At 34.8% G+C, this 21,418-nt stretch overlaps 1 protein-coding gene across 2 annotated transcripts; it reads left to right on the top strand.

Annotated features, from left to right (window-relative positions):
• Positions 1–1,986: 1,986 nt before the first annotated feature.
• On the top strand, positions 1,987–19,653 carry LOC108331401 (villin-4). Of its 2 annotated transcripts, none has more exons than XM_052875887.1 (24): positions 1,987–2,385; positions 3,940–4,041; positions 4,210–4,309; positions 4,823–4,891; positions 4,994–5,230; positions 5,361–5,538; positions 5,630–5,762; positions 6,582–6,747; positions 6,844–6,991; positions 7,140–7,240; positions 8,019–8,174; positions 8,735–8,803; positions 8,898–8,966; positions 9,064–9,201; positions 9,336–9,464; positions 15,184–15,331; positions 15,453–15,463; positions 16,582–16,722; positions 16,896–17,021; positions 17,100–17,165; positions 18,182–18,515; positions 18,641–18,843; positions 18,957–19,126; positions 19,240–19,653. In XM_052875887.1, the coding sequence occupies exons 2-23, from the start codon at positions 3,986–3,988 to the stop codon at positions 19,068–19,070; spliced, it is 2,892 nt and encodes a 963-aa protein (XP_052731847.1). In that variant the 5' UTR covers positions 1,987–2,385; positions 3,940–3,985; the 3' UTR covers positions 19,071–19,126; positions 19,240–19,653. The 2 variants fall into 2 exon arrangements, with proteins under 2 accessions (XP_052731847.1, XP_052731848.1); XM_052875888.1 differs by lacking the exon at positions 1,987–2,385 and adding an exon at positions 3,191–3,302.
• Positions 19,654–21,418: the final 1,765 nt, after the last annotated feature.

The following is a 21,418-nucleotide window of genomic DNA, read 5'->3' as shown; positions in this document are numbered from 1 at the left end:
AAATGTTTTCTTTATTCTCAATACAAAATTTATAAAGTACGCAATATATTCAAAATTATGTCACCATTTTGTAACTAATATAAAAAAAAACAAGTGGTGTTTTATCAAAGAAATGGAACCTAACATTTCTAAGCGACAGTTGTTAAATAAAACTTAAGTATAGTTATTTAAATATTTTGACTTAAAAAAATTAAAGGTTTATTTCAATAACACGTGCAATAATTGTTTATATTAAATAACTATGGAAATTATTGATCTGAAATTTTATTTTCAATTAACAAAAATTAGCATAAACCATGGGAATTTGTATATGAATTTTGAAAAATTCTAATGTATAAAGTAAGGAAATTTCACACACCAAAATTTTGTTTTATCTTGTTAATATGATGCAAAACTAACTTACAATGATATTCTTTATGTGCATGTCAACGTTTTTTTTTCACATATTAAAAATAATCTCTCTCTCTCTCTCTCTCTCTCTCTCTATATATATATATATATATATATATATATATATATTAATTTTATGAAACATTTTTACTAATACAATCTCACTTTACAATACACATGCAACTTTTATTATAATATAAACAAATCATTTAAAGATTTAAAAATAAAAATGAATTGAAAAATAAATTTTGCATTTTTTTTCCATAAATAGAAAAGAGGGAAAAGTTGAATAGGGGCATGATACTTTTTTGATACTAAAGTGAGTAGGAAGCACAGAGACCCACCCACATTAGGGTTTATGGCAATTTACATGAATAATAATAGCATTAGCCGGTGACCGACCTTTCCCAATTTTCTCCCTTTGCCTTCTCATCCTTTCTCCGTTGCATTTCACTATCAAACATACCCAAATCACAATTCAACTTTTAGAACAAATCAAAATTCAATTCTTAATCAATTTATCACTAACCCTTCTTTGCATGCATGCTTAAATATTTTATCAAACCATGGTTAAATATTAATTAACTATATATTTTTTTTCAAATGTTTAATAATTAAGTATTATTTGCTTCTGATTTGGAATATAATACAAGAAATCAAATTAGTTAATACTAATTAAATAATTTAGTTAACATTATTTAACTATAACACTTTAAAAGCCGAACTTTCTCTTCTAGATTAAATTTGATATAAAAAAGTAATCATTTAAAATAAAGTCTTAATTAAATGAACAATTACTTTAAACGACATGATTAAATAAAGTAAAATGATTGGAGATTTATTTCTATTTGAGGCAACATACATTTTTTTTCATATATTTATTTAACACTAAATGAATACTTGTAAAAATATGATTTGTTGCATGTAAACGCATGGTCAGAAATTTTCTTCAACCGTTTCAAATATTGTTTTGATGTCTTTTTTATTATTATTAATACTGTAAGCTTTTTAAATGTCTTTAATTTTATTTAGAATGAAAAAAAATTAGGAGAGAATAAAAGGGAACAAGTTTCATATTTTTCTTCCTAAAATTAAAAAAATCATCGCTTTTACCATCGGAACATAATTAGCAAATTATCGACTCTATCTAAACCAACTCAACTTCTAATGTTAAACCTAATTATTTGCATTTAATTACTATCTAACTCCATACCACTACATTAAAAAAAATCACTTATTTTTAGAAAATGTTCAAATTTCACCAACAGTAACACATCGTTGTGCTAAGAGCAAAAAATGCTACAAAGTAACACCTGAGACACAGACTGTGGGAAACAACAACAAAGACAACAATCACCATTACAATAAGTACTTTTTTTTTTCTTCTGTCCCACAAAGTAATTATTCAACTTGTGTGACGAGTCAATAACAGAAACCAAAATAAAATTAAAAAAAGGAGATTATTAATTTATTAATTATTTAATTTGGATGCTGAAAAGAAAAATATTAAAAACTCAGTTTTACAGTTCATGTGTGTGGTGTAGTGTGGGGTTGGGGTTATGTTGCCGTTAGTGATAAGCACGCCTGGCATTTCATCATTCCCTCGCTTTCTCACACACACTCTCTCTCTCTCACACCTCATTTGTTTGCTTTTTTGATTTTTTCTTCATCTTCTTTTCTTTTCCCCCTAAATATTCTTTCTCTCTCTACATTTCTTCTTTCTTTTCTTCTTCTTCAGTCCCCACTTTCCTCTTCTCACTTTCCGCCACCTTCCTTTTCCTTCCGTTGTCTGCAGCCGCTAAAACCCTCCAATTCTGCTAATCTCATTGGATCTGTGTCTCCTATTCATTCCTATTCATTCACTTTTTTTTTTTAAATTATTTTTTCAATTTCGCGATTCCGGATTTCTCAGCTTGAGGTTGTGCTTTTTTTTTTATTGTTTTTTTGTTACGACAAAATCGATTGGTGCTGTATCTCTCCTTCTTCTTTCTCCAGGTATGAAGCTCCTCCAATCCGTTTTCGTTACTTTGGTTTTCAGTGACAGTTTTTATTGTTTTTGTGTCTTTCGATCTGTTTCTGATTGGTCTGAAGTGCGATTGGACTTGAATTTCCCGAATCTATTTCCTGAATCGGATTTTGCGTTCTTTTTCTTTCTTGGTTTTCGGATGCCGAAAAATCTGTATGCCTGCCTGCTGGCTGCCTCTGTGTGTGTTTATTTATTTAATTATTATTATTATTTTTCAAATTCATAGATATTGATGTTAGAGATTTTGGGGAATGGAACGACATCGCAGGGAAGTGTTTGAGCGTTTTTGGCGTCGTCGTGTTTTTCGGGATTAGTCAAGTGATAGTGTGGCGTATTATTTTTTGATATACGTGTCAGCTACTACCTAGGTATACGGGTAGTTTCTTTGTGCTTTATTGTTACTGCGGTGGCGTTTTTTTTGAATGGGTATCTGTCATGGGTGTGTGCATTTCGTGGCACGCGGATGCGGTGGGGTGTGTCGTCTACGAGGAGGGTTCCGGGATTTTGGTTTCTTTCTCTTGTTTTGACAAAATTCAACATTGGATGCCTTTGGTTCTGAAGCTGCTTTGGCATTGGAACAGTTATCCTATGTGGTTTATATATTTTATTAGGGAGAGTAATAGGTATGATGAGTTAATCTTGACCATTCATTTTTATTTGGACGATCGAGATTGATTTTAATTAAATTTATTCTATGTAAGATTGAATGATATTAGCTCCTTTCACCTCTTTCTCTCTCTGTCTGTTTTCTGATTTGATATTATCAGGCAATTCTTTCAGAATAGTAGAATTGCTAATGGCAATTCTCCTCGAATTAGTTAATTTTGCTCAGTGCAGTGCAAAGGCTGTGTTGGTTGCAAAAGTGAGGATGTATGTGTTTTTTCGTGTACGTATCACATAACTTAAACTTGTATCAATTGATGGCTATCAAATCATTAGCACTACTAGATAGGTATGCAGGACGGACATGGTGACACAAGATGCATTTTTCTGTTATGCTTTTGTCTGTTTTTAAGAAACTTCTATGAAAAGGCATTTGTACTTATTGAAAGTGCAATTTCTTTACCTGCTTGTGAACAACCAGAAGGGAGTGTCTAGTTGCTGACAATGAAATGCTTAAGAATGTGTACCTTTTCTTATTCTTTCTTTGTGATACATCTTTCTTAACTTGTAAACATGAATTTAGGTAAATAAGCTCTTTATTTACTTGGAATTCCTAATGGTAGAGGGAACAAAATATGTAACAGCTACATTTAGCCGTGCCTGCTCTTTCCCTTTTCTTTTATTGCTCATCGCCTGCAAATCAGTTACCGGTGCTGATCTTGTGTATAAACTATTCCGATTGCTGAGAAACTTCTATACTGTTTGAATAGAATAGTTGTAGTGCCAGAATTTCTTTGTTGAAATTGTTTGGGGAAGCATTCGCACTTCCTTTTTCATCCTCTATTATCAGAGCTCCGGAAAATTGTTAGTTTGATCTCACATTTCCCTACCATTCATTATATTATTTATGGTTTCTTCAGGGCAATTTCTTTTTTCAATATTTACTCTAGCTACTAGAAGAATATTATGGCAGTTTCCATGAGAGATCTGGATCCAGCTTTTCAGGGAGCTGGACAAAAGGCGTATCCTGCTACTTGATTACATATTGTGCTTTTCACTATTTATCAAATTTTCATATGTAGAAGATTTTTTCAAGGTTTCTGTTTCATTTGGTTATGCCATGTTTTTTCAATTTGATGCTTTGATGTTGGATCTGTACCCAGCGCATTATTTACCTTAACCATGTACAGTGGACTTGAGATATGGCGTATTGAGAATTTTAATCCAGTTCCTGTTCCAAAGTCCTCTTATGGGAAATTTTTCACTGGAGACTCCTATGTGATCTTAAAGGTTAGCCATTTTGAAATTGCTTATTCATTCTTGCTATGTTATACTCATGTTGGTTTATTCTGTTTTAGGAAGTTACTATTTCTGTTTATTTTATTGTATTGTATGAACATTGTAATTTAAAAGTAATTGTTGTTGGGGCATGACAAACACAATATTGTTATGTAATGGCATGTAGATCAATTCCGTCTTCATTTTTTTTTTGGAAAACATTGATTCAGATCTCTTCATATTATTCAGTGGAACTTTTTTTGGCCACATTGTGTAAGTTGCTTGTGCTTACTGCATTGTATATGAAACAGATTTTCACTGGTATGAATATTATTTTATTTCTGATACTTTGTTTGTGGGAAACTGCTTCAAAAAGTTGCATTGCATATGAATCAGTTTTTAACTGGTATGAATGTTATTTTGTTTCTGATACTTTGTTTGTAGACAACTGCTTCAAAAAGTTGCATTGCATATGAATCAGTTTTTAATTAGTCTGAATGTTATTTTGTTTATGATACTTTGTAGACAACTGCATCAAAAAGTGGTGCTTTGCGGCATGATGTCCATTACTGGCTTGGTAAAGACACCAGTCAGGTAACATTCTTCTTGTATACGTATATGTATATACAATTTTCTGGTTTAAAGCTAGGTGTAATTTTATATGCATGTTACCTAATGAGTGTAAATTCAAAACAGGATGAAGCTGGTGCTGCAGCCATCAAAACAGTTGAGCTAGATGCAGCTCTCGGAGGACGTGCTGTTCAGTATCGTGAAGTGCAAGGCCATGAAACTGAAAAGTTCCTGTCTTATTTCAAACCATGTATTATCCCTCAAGAAGGTGGAGTTGCTTCCGGTTTCAAACATCTTGAGGCTGAAAAGCATAAGACACGGTTGTTTGTATGCAGGGGAAAACATGTTGTACATGTCAAAGAGGCAAGTTTGAGTTTATTCCTTTGCCATTGAGGTTTAAGTGTTGTTTGTATTTGTTTTCATTGAATGGGATGCATGAATATATATAGACATTATTTTCTTCTTGTTGAGTAACAATTTATCTTGGTTATAGGTTCCATTTGCTAGAGCTTCACTGAACCATGATGATATTTTTGTTCTGGATACTGAATCAAAAATTTTCCAATTTAATGGTTCCAATTCATCAATCCAAGAAAGGGCTAAAGCTTTGGAAGTTGTACAGTATATTAAGGATACCTACCATGATGGAAAATGTGATGTAGCTGCTGTTGGTAAGTGAAAAAATATATTTTGATGCTTTAAAATTTAAAGGTTATTACTGATTATTATGAATTGAATATCTATACCCGCACTTCCATGTAGAGGATGGAAAGTTGATGGCTGATCCTGAAACTGGGGAATTCTGGGGTTTCTTTGGGGGATTTGCTCCTCTTCCAAGAAAAACAGCCGGTGATGATGATAAGCCTACTGATTCTAGCCCTCCGAAGCTGCTCTGGTAATGTTATTTCTGTTTTATCCCTAGTAATTTGTTTGTTTTTTTTTAACTTGCAGTCTGTTTCATTATTTTTTTTAGTTAAAATGTCATTTGGTTGAAGATAATTGATGCTTACATGCTATTTAGTATTCTCCTTCCCCGTATTGTTTTAGGGTAATTTTTTTGTTACACTCTTTAATTTTTAGCATCTTAGAGTTTGAAAAGGTGTAAATGGAACGCCCCCTTCCTCTCCTCCAAATGAGACTCCCCTTATTTCACACTTTGACTGTAAAACCCTGATGTCAAGTAAACTTCTAAGAAGTAAGGTTGCAATGACACGTGACTTGCAGAGGATACCCATTAAAATATTTTTAACGTCTAATAATATAATGATTAAATGAAAATCTTAAACAGTTTGTAGGAAAAGCCTGGTTAGTTTTCAGTTTTGTGGTATTTGAGGTTTAAACTTATTTTTTTGCTGTAAGATATACTAACGTGACATTTCCTGATTCCTATGATCTTTTGATGGTTTTCTTGATGCAAGTGGTTTTGCACACATAAATATGAAGTGATACATATTTTATCTGCCTTTAAGGTTGAGTTCATCCACACGTGGCACAAGGTTGAAGGATCAAAGAAGAATCTACCCTTGTTTTTAATGCATTTTTGATGTGTGAGACTGTATTTTAATCTATTGTTAAAACTTGCAAATCTGCAACACTTTTGGTCTAAATGAGATAATACTGAGAATTTTTAAAGTAATAATTATTTTGACAGTACACTGATGGAATTCATCTGGTGTATTAAAATCTATTTCTGACAAGATTATCAATTTTGCAGCATTGAAAAGGGACAGGCAGAACCTGTGGAGGCTGCTGATTCTTTGAAAAGAGAATTACTAGACACAAATAAATGCTATATTCTTGATTGTGGGGTTGAAGTGTTTGTCTGGATGGGTAGAAATACTTCTCTTGATGAAAGAAAAAGTGCAAGTGGAGTTGCAGATGTAACACATTTCTTTAATAGTATCATTTAACATTTTTCTATAAGGTTTAGTTTTTGTGGATGTTTTTGATTATTGTTGCATTTGACCCCAAAACAGGAGTTAGTCAGAGGCATTGATAAACTGAAACCCCAAATAATTCGTGTGATAGAAGGATTTGAAACAGTAATGTTCAGGTCCAAATTTGATTCTTGGCCTCAGACAACTGATGTGACAGTATCTGAAGATGGTCGTGGCAAGGTAGCTGGTAAGTGTTAAGTAATGTTACAGCTATTAGCTTATTGTGCCTAAAGTGATCTTTATTACAATAAATTTTGTCATCAGCAGCATTATTGATAATCTTACAATAATATATTTCAGTTTTTTCCCCTTGCTTATTGCTTTTGACTTTGTAGCTCTTCTAAAACGCCAAGGAGTTAATGTGAAGGGTTTGTTGAAAGCTGATCCAGTGAGGGAAGAACCTCAACCCCACATTGATTGCACAGGGCATTTGCAGGTACTCTGCTAGTTGCAAATCATCTGTCAAAACTGATATTTCTTGATGTAACTTTACTTTGTTCCATTTCTTAATGGTTTTATATCTCGTTTAATTTATATCTGTTAATGTGAGAATTTGTTAGAACTATTGTGAGATCCTTGAAAGCACTATCTCTAATCTAGAAGAGAAGCAGAATACCCAGTGGTTTTGTACAAAAGAGCCGCATTCTATCATACATCTGGAATATGTTAAACTTTGACTACATGGTTTTCATATTGAACTAAATAAGTAACTGCTTGATATCCTCTTTAAAAAAGTGAATTTAAGATTATGAAAAGGATTTAGTGTAGTATTGGAAGCATACCACTTCATATGTAAATTAGAATATGCATGACTATCAAAATCGAGTGTTGAAAAAAAAACGTATGACTTTATGTTCTCATAACCTTTGCTCGAGTTAAATCATAAGCAAACTTGATTTTGGAGCAGGGTTTGTTGGCTCGCTGCAAACTCAGTAATCTCAACCAAACTTGCGAGCTTGCCATTGAGTTGGCGAGTTCAAAGGGTTATTTTTTTTTAAACGAAAATGGTGCCATTGATTGTCGTTTTTGTGTGTGAATAAACAAAACACAACACTATTAGGGTTTGTTCTTCTCCTCCTCTACTGCTTGCAGATTAAGGTTCATTTCTACTTCTCTTTATTAGGCTTGAGAGGTGATATGGTGTGATACAGTTTTAAACGTTACCTTTTTTCTTCTGTTTGTTGACAATAGTTTACTCTACTCTAACTGCACAGGTTTGGCGCGTGAATGGTCAGGAAAAGATTCTTCTTCAAGCTTCTGATCAGTCAAAATTTTATAGTGGAGATTGCTACATCTTTCAGTATACATATCCTGGAGAGGATAAAGAAGATTGTCTTATTGGAACGTGGATCGGAAAAAATAGTGTTGAGGTAAAGTATTTATTATTTGATTCGAGTTCCACTTATATGTGATTTTATTTTAAAATAGACAAATAATCCAATGGCAAAATGCTCACACATAGACTGTAGCTAAAAGATACAGTAGCAGTTAAATTAATCTGCTCGCCCCTTTATGTTTAGGGTATTCTTAGATTGGTCCCTATAGTTCAAAACTATAATTGGGTCCATATATTATCTATTCTTTCGATTGAATTTGTTTTGGAACCTAACAAATTATTGTTTTCAGTGGTCCTGTTGAAAATTTTTCATGCGTCATTTGTCATTTTAAATCGTAGGGACTTTTAGAAATGTTAAAATCTCACGCTTTTATGAGAGATAGTCCTAGACAGGAACCTATCAACCTGCACAGATTAATTTAACCTATATTTTATAAATATGACTATACTATTTGTGCACTGATAACTGTTCTAGGACTAGAAAATGTTAAATAAATGCATAGGAAATTGGTTTCAGTCTTGCTATAAGTTTGCCTTTGGAGTCTTGTGAATCTATTGCCTGCATTGTTTACAAGCTCTTTTAGTCAAAAACAGGAAGAACAAGCTTCAGCTAACTCATTGGCAAGCAAAATGGTTGAGTCAATGAAGTTTCTTGCTTGCCAGGTAATTTTGTGGAAATTGTCCTTTTCTTTTATCAGAAATATATTTGTACTCATTTCTCTCCTTACTGATATTATACATGTCTAATTAACTGTAGGCTCGTATATATGAAGGCAATGAACCAGTTCAATTTCATTCTATCGTTCAAAGCTTCATTGTTTTTAAGGTTCATTTTACTCTTCTTTCCTTTGGGAACTGAATTATTCTTGTTAGCGTGTGTTTAAATTACTGACCATTTTACTTTTCTTTCCTTTAATCATTAGGGTGGGCTTGGTGAAGGATACAAGGCTTACATTGCTGGAAAGGAAATTCCTGATGAGACATACAATGAGAATGGTGTTGCATTGTTCCGCATCCAAGGCTCTGGACCAGATAATATGCAAGCGATACAAGTTGAACCAGTATGCCCTGATTCCTCTTTGTAGTAGTGCTATATATGCTTATCTGCTCATTTTGTGTTCAGCAACACACACGAATATACAAGTTTATTTATGTTATTAATTTTTTCTTTTTTTCATGTTCTTGTATAAATCAGGTTGCGTCTTCCTTGAATTCCTCTTACTGTTACATACTTCATAATGGGCCAGCTGTCTTTACTTGGTCCGGAAACTCTACTAGTGCAGAAGACCAGGAACTTGTTGAGAGGATGCTGGATTTGATAAAGGTTTGTTATTTACATAAGATATATCTTATAGTCATAGAAATAAGGAACAAATCCTATTTAATCAGAAATATCTAGATTATATATGTATTATCTGGAACATTTATATTTATTCCCATAACACATTGGAGGATATAAAATCTTTTGTAAATCCCACATTGACTAAATATATGGCCAAATTATAGCATATGAGTGAGTACAAATCTTTCTTTGCAAATTGGTTTTGTAGGGTTGAGTTAGATCTAAATCTATTTTCTAAGGATGCATTTATGCCGGCACTTGGAAGTTATATTGATATTAAAAGAAATATTATATTAGCCTACTCATCTATGTGAAATTTAAGTTTCTAATCTTTCAAATTTTTTAAAGGGATTAATTGACTAAATTACTCTTCCTACCCGATAAATGCTTTAGGACAGTCTTTTATCTCTTTGTGATTCTCACATCATTGGCAATTAGTTTCCGGTCTTTCAACTTCAGGACATTGAAGGATGAAATGCTGATTTTGGGTTTAGTTTCAATTCAAAGCTCAGAAATGTTTAAAATATTATTTCATTTTCTAAAGATACTAAACCAATAATAGGATGTTCTAAAGTAGTTGCTAGTGACATTTGTTAGATGTTAAGATGTGTGTTTCTGTTATTTGGGCTTAGTCTATTCTGTATTAAGGGCATTGGCCCATATCTTACAATATAAATAAACTACCCTATGTGTAGTCTAAACACATAAGGGATATTTTCTCCCAATCTTCTTTATTTCTCATATGGTATCTAGAGCATAGGAATAATTCCAGTCAACTCCACGGTCTCCGGCACCCATCACTGCTGCTGTTGTCGCGTCGCCGCCGCTCCGTCGCCACCGCCGCCGTCGCCGTCGCCGGAGCTCCAGAATCGACCGGCGACCACACCATCGGAAGCGTCTCGGCCAGGCGACCACCGTCGCATGAAGATCGCCGCGATCAGAGCTCTCACGCGCCTCCACGCGCTGTCGCAAGAGTCGCCGCTGCCCCCGCTGTCGCCACGCGTGCCGGCGCGTCGCCGGAGCTTTCCGCCGCCGATCAGCACCGCCGTGATCGCCTCCTCGCCCTCTTTCTGGATCTGTGGTCGTTGCGTCAATCGGAGCACTTTGAATTTTTAGGGTTTCTCCCTCTCCATGGCGTCTTCCTCGTCTACAAACACCTCTATTGGTGGCTCATCTTCTGATCCCTCAATATATACTAATTATGTGAATGTACACTTGTCCATTGACAAGTTAGATGGCACAAATTATGCAACTTGGGCGTCCGACATCAAACTTTGGTTGAAGAGTCAGGGGTACTTAGATCATCTTACTCAAAATGTGACTACTGCTCTCATAGATGACACTTCCCGCTGGATGAAAATTGATGCTCAGTTATGCATTGTTATAAAGTCCACCATTCACTCCTCACTGAAACAAATGTTTCGATCCTATGAGACATGTTCAGAAGTATGGGCACAAGCGAAGTTGTTATACACAAATGACACTCAGCGTCTTTATGGTGTTTGTCAGGACCTATTAACTGTTATTGGTCCGCGCAATCCTGGTCCCATGGCAGAATATTTGGGTAAAATTCATGCCCTTCTTCATGACTTTAATGATATATTACCTCCTGCTTCCACTCCTGCTGAAGAATTGGAACAACGATCAAAGTTCTTCATGTTGTTGGCATTATACGGACTCTCTGATGATGTTTCTCATGTCCGTGATCAGATTTTGGGTTCTCCTGTCATACCCAACTTTACTTCTCCTTGTTATGCTCTTTTGCGTATACCGAGCAAACCCGTCACTGAGACATCTCCTCGTACTGATGATTTCTCTGTTATGGCTGCTCAACGTGATGATCGAAGTCGGTCTCGCAAGCCAAGTAAAGGACGTCCAAAATGTGACCATTGTGGCAAGTTAGGCCACAAGATTGATAGATGTTATGCTCTCCATGGACGTCCTCCTTGACCTGTAGCAGTGGCAAATTCTGATCCACCTCCCCGATCACCGTCTGCAGACCATCCTACTTCATCTAATATCGTAGACAAACCTGCAATCTTTAACGAATTTCTCAGATGGTATGAGGATCATCAGCACTCTGGTTCCACTACATCTGCATCTGTTGCACGTACAGGTACACCTTTTGTTGGTCTAACTCACTCCCTTGGACCTTGGGTCCTTGACTCAGGCGCCACCGATCATATCACTGGTAACAAGTCCTTGTTTTCTTCCTTGTCATGTCCGGCTAATTTACCCTCGGTAACAATGGCTGATGGGTCTAGAGTCTCATCTCATGGTATTGGTACTGTTAATATTTTTCCATCCATATCCATTGATCATGTACTTTATGTCCCTGGGTCTCCCTTCAACTTATTGTCCATTAGTCGTTTAACTCGTACTCTTAATTGTGTTATTTCCTTTACTAAAGATTCTGTTTGGTTGCAAGACCGGAGTTCGAAACACATGATTGGCACAAGATGTGAGTCTCATGGCCTTTATCATCTCCGCCCTTCTCCACATGTTGGCGTAGTCATGGAGTCACCATCCCTTCTTCATGCTCAGTTCGGTCATCCTAGTCTTGCCAAACTACAACAACTTGTCCCGAGGTTGTCCACATTATCAAGTTTGTCGTGTGAGTCTTGTCAGTTAGGGAAGCATACTCGTAGTTCCTTTCCTCGTAGTGTCTCACAACGGGCGTCGTCCCCCTTTTCATTGGTTCATTTTGACATTTGGGGGACCTAGTCGTGTTAAGTCCATTTTAGGTTTTCAGTATTTTGTTACCTTTATTGATGACTATTCCAGATGTACTTGGTTGTTTTTAATGAAGAATCGTTTTGAGTTGTTTTCTATTTTTCAATGAAATAAAAACACAGTTTGGGGTGTCTATTCGAAATTTACGTAGTGATAATGGCCGTGAATACCTTTCTCAACCGTTTAAACAGTTTATGGCTTCTCATGGCATTCTTCACCAAACCTCATGTGCTTATACCCCTCAACAAAATGGGGTGACTGAGCGTAAGAATAGACACCTTATTGAAACAACTCGTACACTTCTTATTCATGGTCAAGTACCCTCACGTTTTTGGGGTGATGCAGTTCTCACAGTATGTTATCTTATCAACCGCATGCCATCTTCCGTCCTAGATAACAAAATCCCTCATTCAATCTTATTTCCTCAAGACCCTCTGCATCCATTACCTCTTCGAGTTTTTGGGTCTACATGTTTTGTTCATGATTTTAGTCCTGGTCTTGATAAGTTATCTCCTAGGTCTCACAAATGTGTCTTCTTAGGATTTCCACGGTCACAAAAGGGCTATAAGTGTTTTTCCCCTTCCCTCAATCGTCATTTTATCTCTGCTGATGTCACTTTTGATGAGTCTTCTTTTTACTTTTCACATCTATCTTCTAGTTCTGTACCTCTCCCTGTTACTGTTGATATTCCTCTTATCTGTGATCCTCCTGGTGATGCTCCACCCATTTTGTCTTCTCCTTCTTTAGACTCTCATTCACCACAGGATCATCCTTCACCTCCACCCCTTCAGGTTTATAGTCGCCGTAATTGTCTCCCTCATGACTCACTTCCGGTGCCGCCTCATGTGTCTCCTCCGGCTCCAGCAACTGAGTCTGACTTGCCTATTGCCCTCCGTAAAGGTATACGCTCTACCCGTAACCCTTCCCCCCATTATACTGTTCTTAATTACCACAGATTATCTCCATCTTTTTATACTTGTCTCTCATCCATTTCTTCTGTGTCAATTCCCAAATCTGTGGGTGATGCCTTAACTCATCCTGGTTGGCGTCAAGCTATGATGGATGAATTAAGTGCTTTACAGGAAAGTGGAACTTGGGAGCTTGTCCAATTACCATCTGGAAAGTCTGTTGTTGGTTGCAGGTGGGTGTATACTATCAAGGTTGGTCTTGATGGCACAATTGATCGTTTGAAAGCTCGACTGGTTGCCAAAGGCTACACACAGATTTTTGGTTTGGATTATGGTGATACTTTTTCTCCAGTGGCAAAAATGACCTCTGTTTGCCTTTTCATTGCCATGGCCGCTCTTCGACAATGGCCTCTTTACCAACTTGATGTCAAAAATGCTTTTCTCAATGGTGATTTGCTGGAAGAAATTTATTTGGAGCAACCGCCTGGCTTTGTTGCTCAGGGGGAGTCATCTGGATTGGTATGTCATCTTCGCAAATCCTTGTATGGCCTAAAACAGTCTCCTCGGGCCTGGTTTGGTAAATTCAGTTGTGTTGTTCAACAATTTGGTATGTCTCGCAGTGAAGCGGATCATTCAGTGTTCTATCGCCACTCGAGTGTTGGATGTATCTATTTAATAGTGTATGTCGATGATATTGTTCTCACAGGAAGCGACTATCTTGGCATCTCTCAGATGAAACAACACCTTTGTCATCATTTTCAAACCAAAGATCTTGGCAAACTCCGGTACTTTTTGGGTATTGAAGTAGCACAATCCAATGATGGTATTGTCATATCTCAGAGGAAGTATGCGTTAGACATCTTGGAGGAAACAGGGTTAATGAACTGTAAATCTGTTGAGACACCTATGGACCCTAACATCAAACTCCTACCAAATTAGGGGGAGCCTTTCTCAGATCCTGAACGGTACAGAAGACTAGTTGGTAAATTAAACTATCTTACTGTTACGCGTCCTGACATTTCCTTCGCAGTTAGTGTGGTGAGTCAATTTCTAAACTCCCCATGTGAAGACCATTGGGATGCAGTTGTTCGTATACTGAAGTATATTAAAAGATCACCTGGAAAAGGTTTGCTATATGGCCCTAACAACGATACAAAGATCGTTTGCTATTCAGATGCTGATTGGGCTGGTTCCCCTTCTGATAGGAGGTCTACTTCTGGATATTGTGTCTCTATTGGTAGCAACTTGATATCTTGGAAAAGTAAGAAGCAAAGTGTTGTGGCAAGGTCGAGTGCAGAAGCAGAATATAGAGCTATGGCATCAGCTACTTGCGAGCTTGTGTGGCTTAAACAATTGCTTAGTGAATTGAAATTTGGAGATGTCACTCACATGATACTTATATGTGATAATCAAGCTGCTCTCCATATTAGCTCTAATCCTGTCTTCCATGAGAGAACCAAACACATTGAAGTTGATTGTCATTTCATTCGAGAAAAAATCATATCCGGAGATATCAAGACTGAGTTTGTTAACTCAAGCAACCAGTTGGCAGACATATTCACTAAGTCCTTACGAGGACCTAGAATTGATTATCTTTGTAACAAGCTTGGAACATATGATTTATATGCTCCAGCTTGAGGGGGAGTATTAGATGTTAAGATGTGTGTTTCTGTTATTTGGGCTTAGTCTATTCTGTATTAAGGGCATTGGCCCATATCTTACAATATAAATAAACTACCCTATGTGTAGTCTAAACACATAAGGGATATTTTCTCCCAATCTTCTTTATTTCTCATAACATTAAAAGTTTCATTGAAGAAATATGTCCCTAGGAGGGTTGTTTGTGGTTTCTCACTTTCACTATAGGGTCTGTTTGCCTTAAAATGGACTACAATGTAGCACATTTTATCTCTTAAGCAAAGAGAGTGTAGCTTCTAAAATTAGAGAGGGTGACAATGTAACTGTGGAATTTTCGAATGGGGGAGAGTATATTTACCTTCACATTAAATATATTTTAGATCTGTTTATCTGGTTCTTATATATGCTACCAATTTCTGCAGCCAAATTTACAATCCAAACCACAGAGGGAAGGTTCTGAATCTGAACAGTTTTGGGATTTGTTAGGAGGAAAATCAGAATATCCCAGTCAAAAGATCGTTAGAGAGGCTGAAAGTGATCCTCACCTATTTTCTTGTCACTTCTCAAAAGGTAAGAGATAGTTTTTTGCTTGCTAAACTAATATTTATGTGTTTCCCATCCCCCTTCTGAAGGCAAAGAGCTGACTTGCTTTTGATGGTTTTCTTCCAATACCTGACTGGGCAATGTGCAGGAAATTTAAAGGTGAGTATAACCACTGATCTTAAGCTCTAGTTTCTGCATAGATGGTTTTGGAATTTATGGAGATGCAATGGTGTATTAAGGTGCATTAAACTATAACTTCATACCTTGCCTCAAAAAATATATTATTTATAACTTGTCTGGTCGCTTGTCAGAAGTAAAAGCTTAGTGACAATTTTCATAAACACAAGTGACACATTATTTCTATTAAAATAGATGCTAGTTTGATCAGCCTGATACTGTTGGAAAATGTAAGCGATAAGACCCAGACAGGGATTAAATAAAGTTTGAAAGACACAAACTCTGAGAAAGTTGATTAGTGATGATATCAATGAATGATCAGTATGAAAATTGGGGAGCATTGCAACTGTTACAAAAGTAAGAGTTGAAGAAGAAAATGTAAAGACAAGTATGAGAATAAAACAAGGACAGATATTGGTGAAGCAGTGAACTATCTCCAAGGCCTAAGCTTGTAAGCAAACCCTAAGTCCATTGACTATTTTCCCTAGTGACCTCTCATCCTCAATCTCTTTGTCTGTCCTCATATTCAAGCCTTGCTCCTTGATTCCAGCATCCCTTTCTCCTATTGTCATATGTCACGTGTCCATTTTGTTTGACTTTTCTCTTTCTACAATAATTCTTATGCATTTCTGGCTGATCAAGCTCTTTACTGATAAACCCATGCATTGCACGGGCCACCAAGCTAGTTTATTATGTGCTATTACAGTCAGGTTACTTAATTAGATGTCTGTTTTGACACGTATTATGACATTGCAGCAAATATAATTCGAAGTCAAACTTACATTATTAGTCGTATAATGAGCACTTGAGCAGCAAAATAGAGCAAATACTTCAAACCAACGTAAATATCAAGTTTTAGGGACTTAGTAGATATGCTTGATCACTGCAAAGTGGTTCCCATTTCCTTTATAATGTATTCTGGCGAAGGTTGAGTCTGGCCAATGAGCTATGGAATACTTTTTTGAAACCTTAGCTTAAATTACAAGCACATTCATGAATTCTTTAGGGTTAATTTACTTCAGTGGGCTATGCTGCTTATGATGATAAATTACTTGGATTATTTTCTGCTACAATGCATTAATTCCAAGCAATATTTTCAGGTGACAGAGGTATACAACTTCTCCCAGGATGATTTGATGACAGAAGACATTTTCATCTTGGATTGTCATTTGGAAGTCTTTGTCTGGGTTGGACAGCAGGTTGACCCCAAAAGTAGATTGCAGGCTCTAACAATTGGCGAGGTATGACTGGTTTTACTGGAAGCTTTCAACATGCTACTATAATTTAGTGGGTAGTGTTTTGAAGACTTCGATATGTATCATTAGAAAATCGATAGACTTTGCTAAAGCATTCTTGTGTCTTAAACATCACATGTCATGCACGGATATATTGACTTCTTTTTAATTTTGAACAGAAATTTCTTGAGCATGATTTTCTTCTAGAAAAGTTATCTAGTGTAGCTCCAATATATGTTATCATGGAAGGGAGTGAGCCACCTTTTTTCACGCGCTTCTTTAAATGGGATTCTGCAAAATCTGCAGTAAGTTCTCATGTAATATTGATATGACTACTTGTCGTTTTAAAATCCTGACTATTGGCAATTTGTTTTACTTTGCAGATGCTGGGAAACTCATTCCAAAGGAAGCTAACGCTTGTGAAAAGTGGGGGTGCTCCCCTTTTGGATGTAAGGCATATTCCCCCTGCTCCCGTCTTACAATCACTAATTACTAATTAAATGTTCCTTGCTTAAAATATTTATTCTAACTCAAAAAGTCAAATTTTCACTATTATTAACTTGTTAGAAAAACAGGGAATGATATTCTGATTCAACTTAAAATGGATTTTTCGTGACCCCTTTTATGTAGTAAATTATTGTTGGCACAATAGCACATTCAATTTTAAGGATCCATTATAACTGCTGCTAATTTAGGTTGTGTGGAAAATGTTGTAGTCAATATAGTGTAGTCATTTTGCATATTCAGTGCCTATCATATACATAAATTAAATTCATAAGGGTGGTAAAAAATGTTCTAATAGTTCCACTAAAAAAAAGAACAGAAAATTATTTTATGAAAGAAGACTGTTTCTTTTCTGCAACAAATTATAGCCTAATCTTATATTTACTTATTAGAAACTTCTATACATACTTTCCTAATGCTACATAATAAATGTAGGATACTTGGAAAGTAAATTTAGGTGGGCTGTTTGTTTGGAAAATAAAGATCTCAGGTTTATCGAAGTGTATGCTTATAAAGAAAATAAAAATCACAGGTGTATTCTTATAAAGAAAATTATTAATCTACGCATATCTACTGTTTAGGGAAGGAAAAATGATTTGAGTAATGATTGGGTGGGTCAATTGTCCAGCATCAATACCGCCCCCAAGATTTGAAATGAAAGATTCAGCCAGTTCCAGTTGAGCTACACATGCATGAGAAAATATAACACTATATTACTTTTAGGACATGTGTATTCTGATCCTCGATTAAGTATGTATACAAATTTGAGTGGGTTTCAGATATACTTATTTCATGATATAGATCTAATGTAACTGGTTTACACTTTAATCTCTGATCTTACTGATTGATGTTTTAATCCGCTCTGCCTTGCGACTTTGGAGGGAAGAATACTTCAGTGTATTTTTGTTTCTATTTGCATTTTTTTTTTCTTTTTGGTTGTTGAACACCTTGTATATTTCAGAAACCCAAACGGAGAACACCGGTATCTTATGGGGGAAGGTCAAGTAGTGTGCCAGATAAATCCCAGCGTTCATCCCGCAGCATGTCTGTCAGCCCTGATCGTGTTCGTGTGAGGGGCAGGTCTCCAGCCTTTAATGCTCTGGCAGCTACTTTCGAGAATCCTAATGCTAGGAACCTTTCAACCCCGCCTCCAGTAGTTAGAAAGCTCTATCCAAAATCCGTGACACCAGACTCTGCAATACTGGCACCAAAATCTGCAGCCATAGCTGCACTTAGTTCTTCTTTTGAACAGCCACCTTCAGCACGGGAAACTATGATACCTCGGTCACTTAAAGGTAAACAATAGATGAGATAATTGAACGTCCCTCTCCCTCTCCCTCTCCTGCTTTGAGTAATGCTTTTAGTGTTATAATTTACTTAAAAATATGCTTTCTGTTTATTTGGTTGTTGCAATGTGAAGTGAGTCCAGTAATGCCTAAACCAAACCCTGAAAAAATTGACAAGGAGAATTCTGTGGGCACCAGAGTTGAATCTCTTACCATACAGGAAGATGTGAAAGAGAATGAAGTTGAAGATGAGGAAGGGCTTGTGATTCATCCGTATGAACGCCTTAAAATAACATCCACAGATCCTGTAACAAGTATTGATATCACTAAGCGCGAGGTATCTGGCTATAAAATCTCTTCCCTACTTGTTTTTCATCCTTTTGTTGTGTACTTTATTTTTTGCAATTAAAAATTAATTTATTTCATTTATTTGTGCAATGATGTATACAGACTTATCTATCATCTGCGGAGTTCAAAGAGAAATTTGGGATGTCCAAGGATGCCTTTTACAAGTTGCCCAAATGGAAACAAAACAAACTCAAAATGGCTGTTCAGTTATTCTGATTCTTGAAAGTTTACTTAGCTTTCTGTCAGCTCCCTACAGTTTATTTAAGTTGCAGGTAGAATAAATTTTGTTTATAAAGTTTTAGTTATTCTTTCTTTCGTTGACATTTTTGTGTTTACTTCTTGTAGTGTCTGTCTTAGACCTTAACGGAGCTATTCTGTTTTGCAGTGAGGAATTAAACATGTGGAAGTAAAAGGGGACAGCATCAGTGTTTTTTTTAGCATAGCTGCATCTGCTCCCAAAAAACTTTTCATGAAGAGAAACTAGAGATTTTCCACCTCTCTCCCATCTCTTTCCAATGGTTTGAATGTTTAGGGTTATTTCTTTGTTGAGTTAGCGTGTGGCATTAATTTTATAGGCCAGAGTTTGTTTGTGAGCTTGCTTTTATTTTTGTTATTTTTGGGGTCTCATGTTAGTCTTCATCTTATTTTTTAATTTAAATTGTTTTGGTATCGCAATCTGGGTTGCAAATTCGGTCTACTTAGGTTGTATTGATATTGAGGATGAAGTGTGTACAGTGAGTGTAACAGTCAGTCAACTCGTAATTTGTTTTGGAAATAAAGTGTGATTCTTTTTTGTCAATTGCACTTTCGAACCAGATTTCCTCTGCTTAATAATATACATGTAACAAGTTAACTTTGTCAATTTTATCCGGTCTTATAGTAGCGATAGACTTGATGTTGAATCTCATGTACACAATCTAATTTCCTTGCAGTTAGGGAAACAATGGTTTCCCGCAATTTAATCTAAGTTCCTCAGTTTGGCTAATCTAACTTCGGGCTCAATTACATTTCATGAGTTTTAAATGAATAAAAGTGACCAAAGCTCACAGAATGAAAAGTACTTCCGGATTATAGGGGATTAGAAATTTGACTCGATCAAATAGTTGTTGGAATATGAACCTTCCATTTTTGCTATCTACACCCATCGCCATTTTTATTGTCAAATTATTTTCCAGTAGCGCTTTTTATATTTGAGTTTTTTTTTCTTTTTCTGTAGAAAGTTAGATTCCAGAATTAGAAAACAAGGATGACTTCAGAAATTAAACTGAAGTCATATTTATATACGTTTTAAAAAAAATAGAAAATAAAAGAGAGACATTTTGAAACACAATAAGGTGTTCTCTCCTTTTAAAATTTTATATTAATTAGAAATAAGATAATTTTATAATATATAAGGATATACAAATTTTATTTTACAAATCAATTTTATAAAATTATATTTTACTTAAAATTCATTTTTTAGTAATTTTTTTTATCATATTGCTCATGAGGTGTCTTTTCTCTCCAAAAATTAAGTAGTGATTTCTAAGGTATACCAACAACTCATAATTAAAATAATAAGTTATTGACATTGGTAAATTCTTAGAAATTCAATATTAGAGTATTTTAAGGTCGGTTACACAATAAAATAATAAAAAATGGAAATAAATAAATAAAAATTGACATTATATTTTGTTATCTATGTTTGAACATTTATGTCATTAATAGATGAAAATAGCTTACGTGTTGCTTGATTTCGAAAGAAGATAACTATTTCTTAGATATACTTGGAGAGAGAATTTGAAAACGAACTTTTGAATAGATTTAGAAAAATGGAGAAGAAATTGTGTTGTTGTTTGAATTAAAGAATTTGAAAAACTTGATGAAAGAAAAAATTGTGTATAATATAATAAATATGATAAATTAAAAAAATATTTTAATAGATAAAATTAGATAATTACTATTGTACCCTTAAAGATAAATATGATATAAAATTAAACATTAAGTAAAAATTATGTTAAAATAATATTAAAATTCTCATTTAAAATTACAAAAATATTATAATTATAATTATAATTCTTACTGATATATATAATAACAAAATTTAAACTAATTATTTATATGTATATAAGAAAAGAAAATCATTTTTATGAATTAAAATAATATTATTAAACAATGTTAATATCATGTTACTTAAACAATAATTAAGTTAACAATGTTTTACTCTCAGTCAAGTCAAATCGAATTGAGGAGATAATAAAAAAAATATAAATTTAAAAATATGAAGAATTACAAACTTTTAGTTTAAACAAGATTTAAAATTATCTCACTTCAATTAATCCAATTATTCTTATAAATTTTAGAATTTCAATTTATTTTAAGTTTTTTTTATCGAAATAATTTATTTTATCATTTTAAATCACATATAACTTTTTATTTTTAATCTTATATTATTAAATATTTTAAATTATTTATAAAAATTATTGATTTTCAATCTTATTTCATTACAACCTTTGAATGAGATCTGTTCTAATGGTTGTACCCTATATCCTTGGGTTTGAAGGAACAAAACTCAAATCTGGTGG

This window comes from Vigna angularis, chromosome 4, assembly GCF_016808095.1.
Source record: "Vigna angularis cultivar LongXiaoDou No.4 chromosome 4, ASM1680809v1, whole genome shotgun sequence".
Classification (NCBI taxonomy): Eukaryota; Viridiplantae; Streptophyta; class Magnoliopsida; order Fabales; family Fabaceae; genus Vigna; species Vigna angularis.
Note: the sequence above shows the minus strand (reverse complement) of the source record. Positions and strands in the feature narration are given on the sequence as shown.

Bases quoted from the DNA above. Each gene is read 5' to 3' on its own strand.
- LOC108331401 (XM_052875887.1), top strand. From the start codon at position 3,986: ATGGCAGTTTCCATGAGAGATCTGGATCCAGCTTTTCAGGGAGCTGGA. The intron at 4,310-4,822 runs GTTAGCCATTTT...GATACTTTGTAG, and splicing joins ACTCCTATGTGATCTTAAAG to ACAACTGCATCAAAAAGTGG. The intron at 17,166-18,181 runs GTAAGGCATATT...TGTATATTTCAG, and splicing joins GGGGTGCTCCCCTTTTGGAT to AAACCCAAACGGAGAACACC.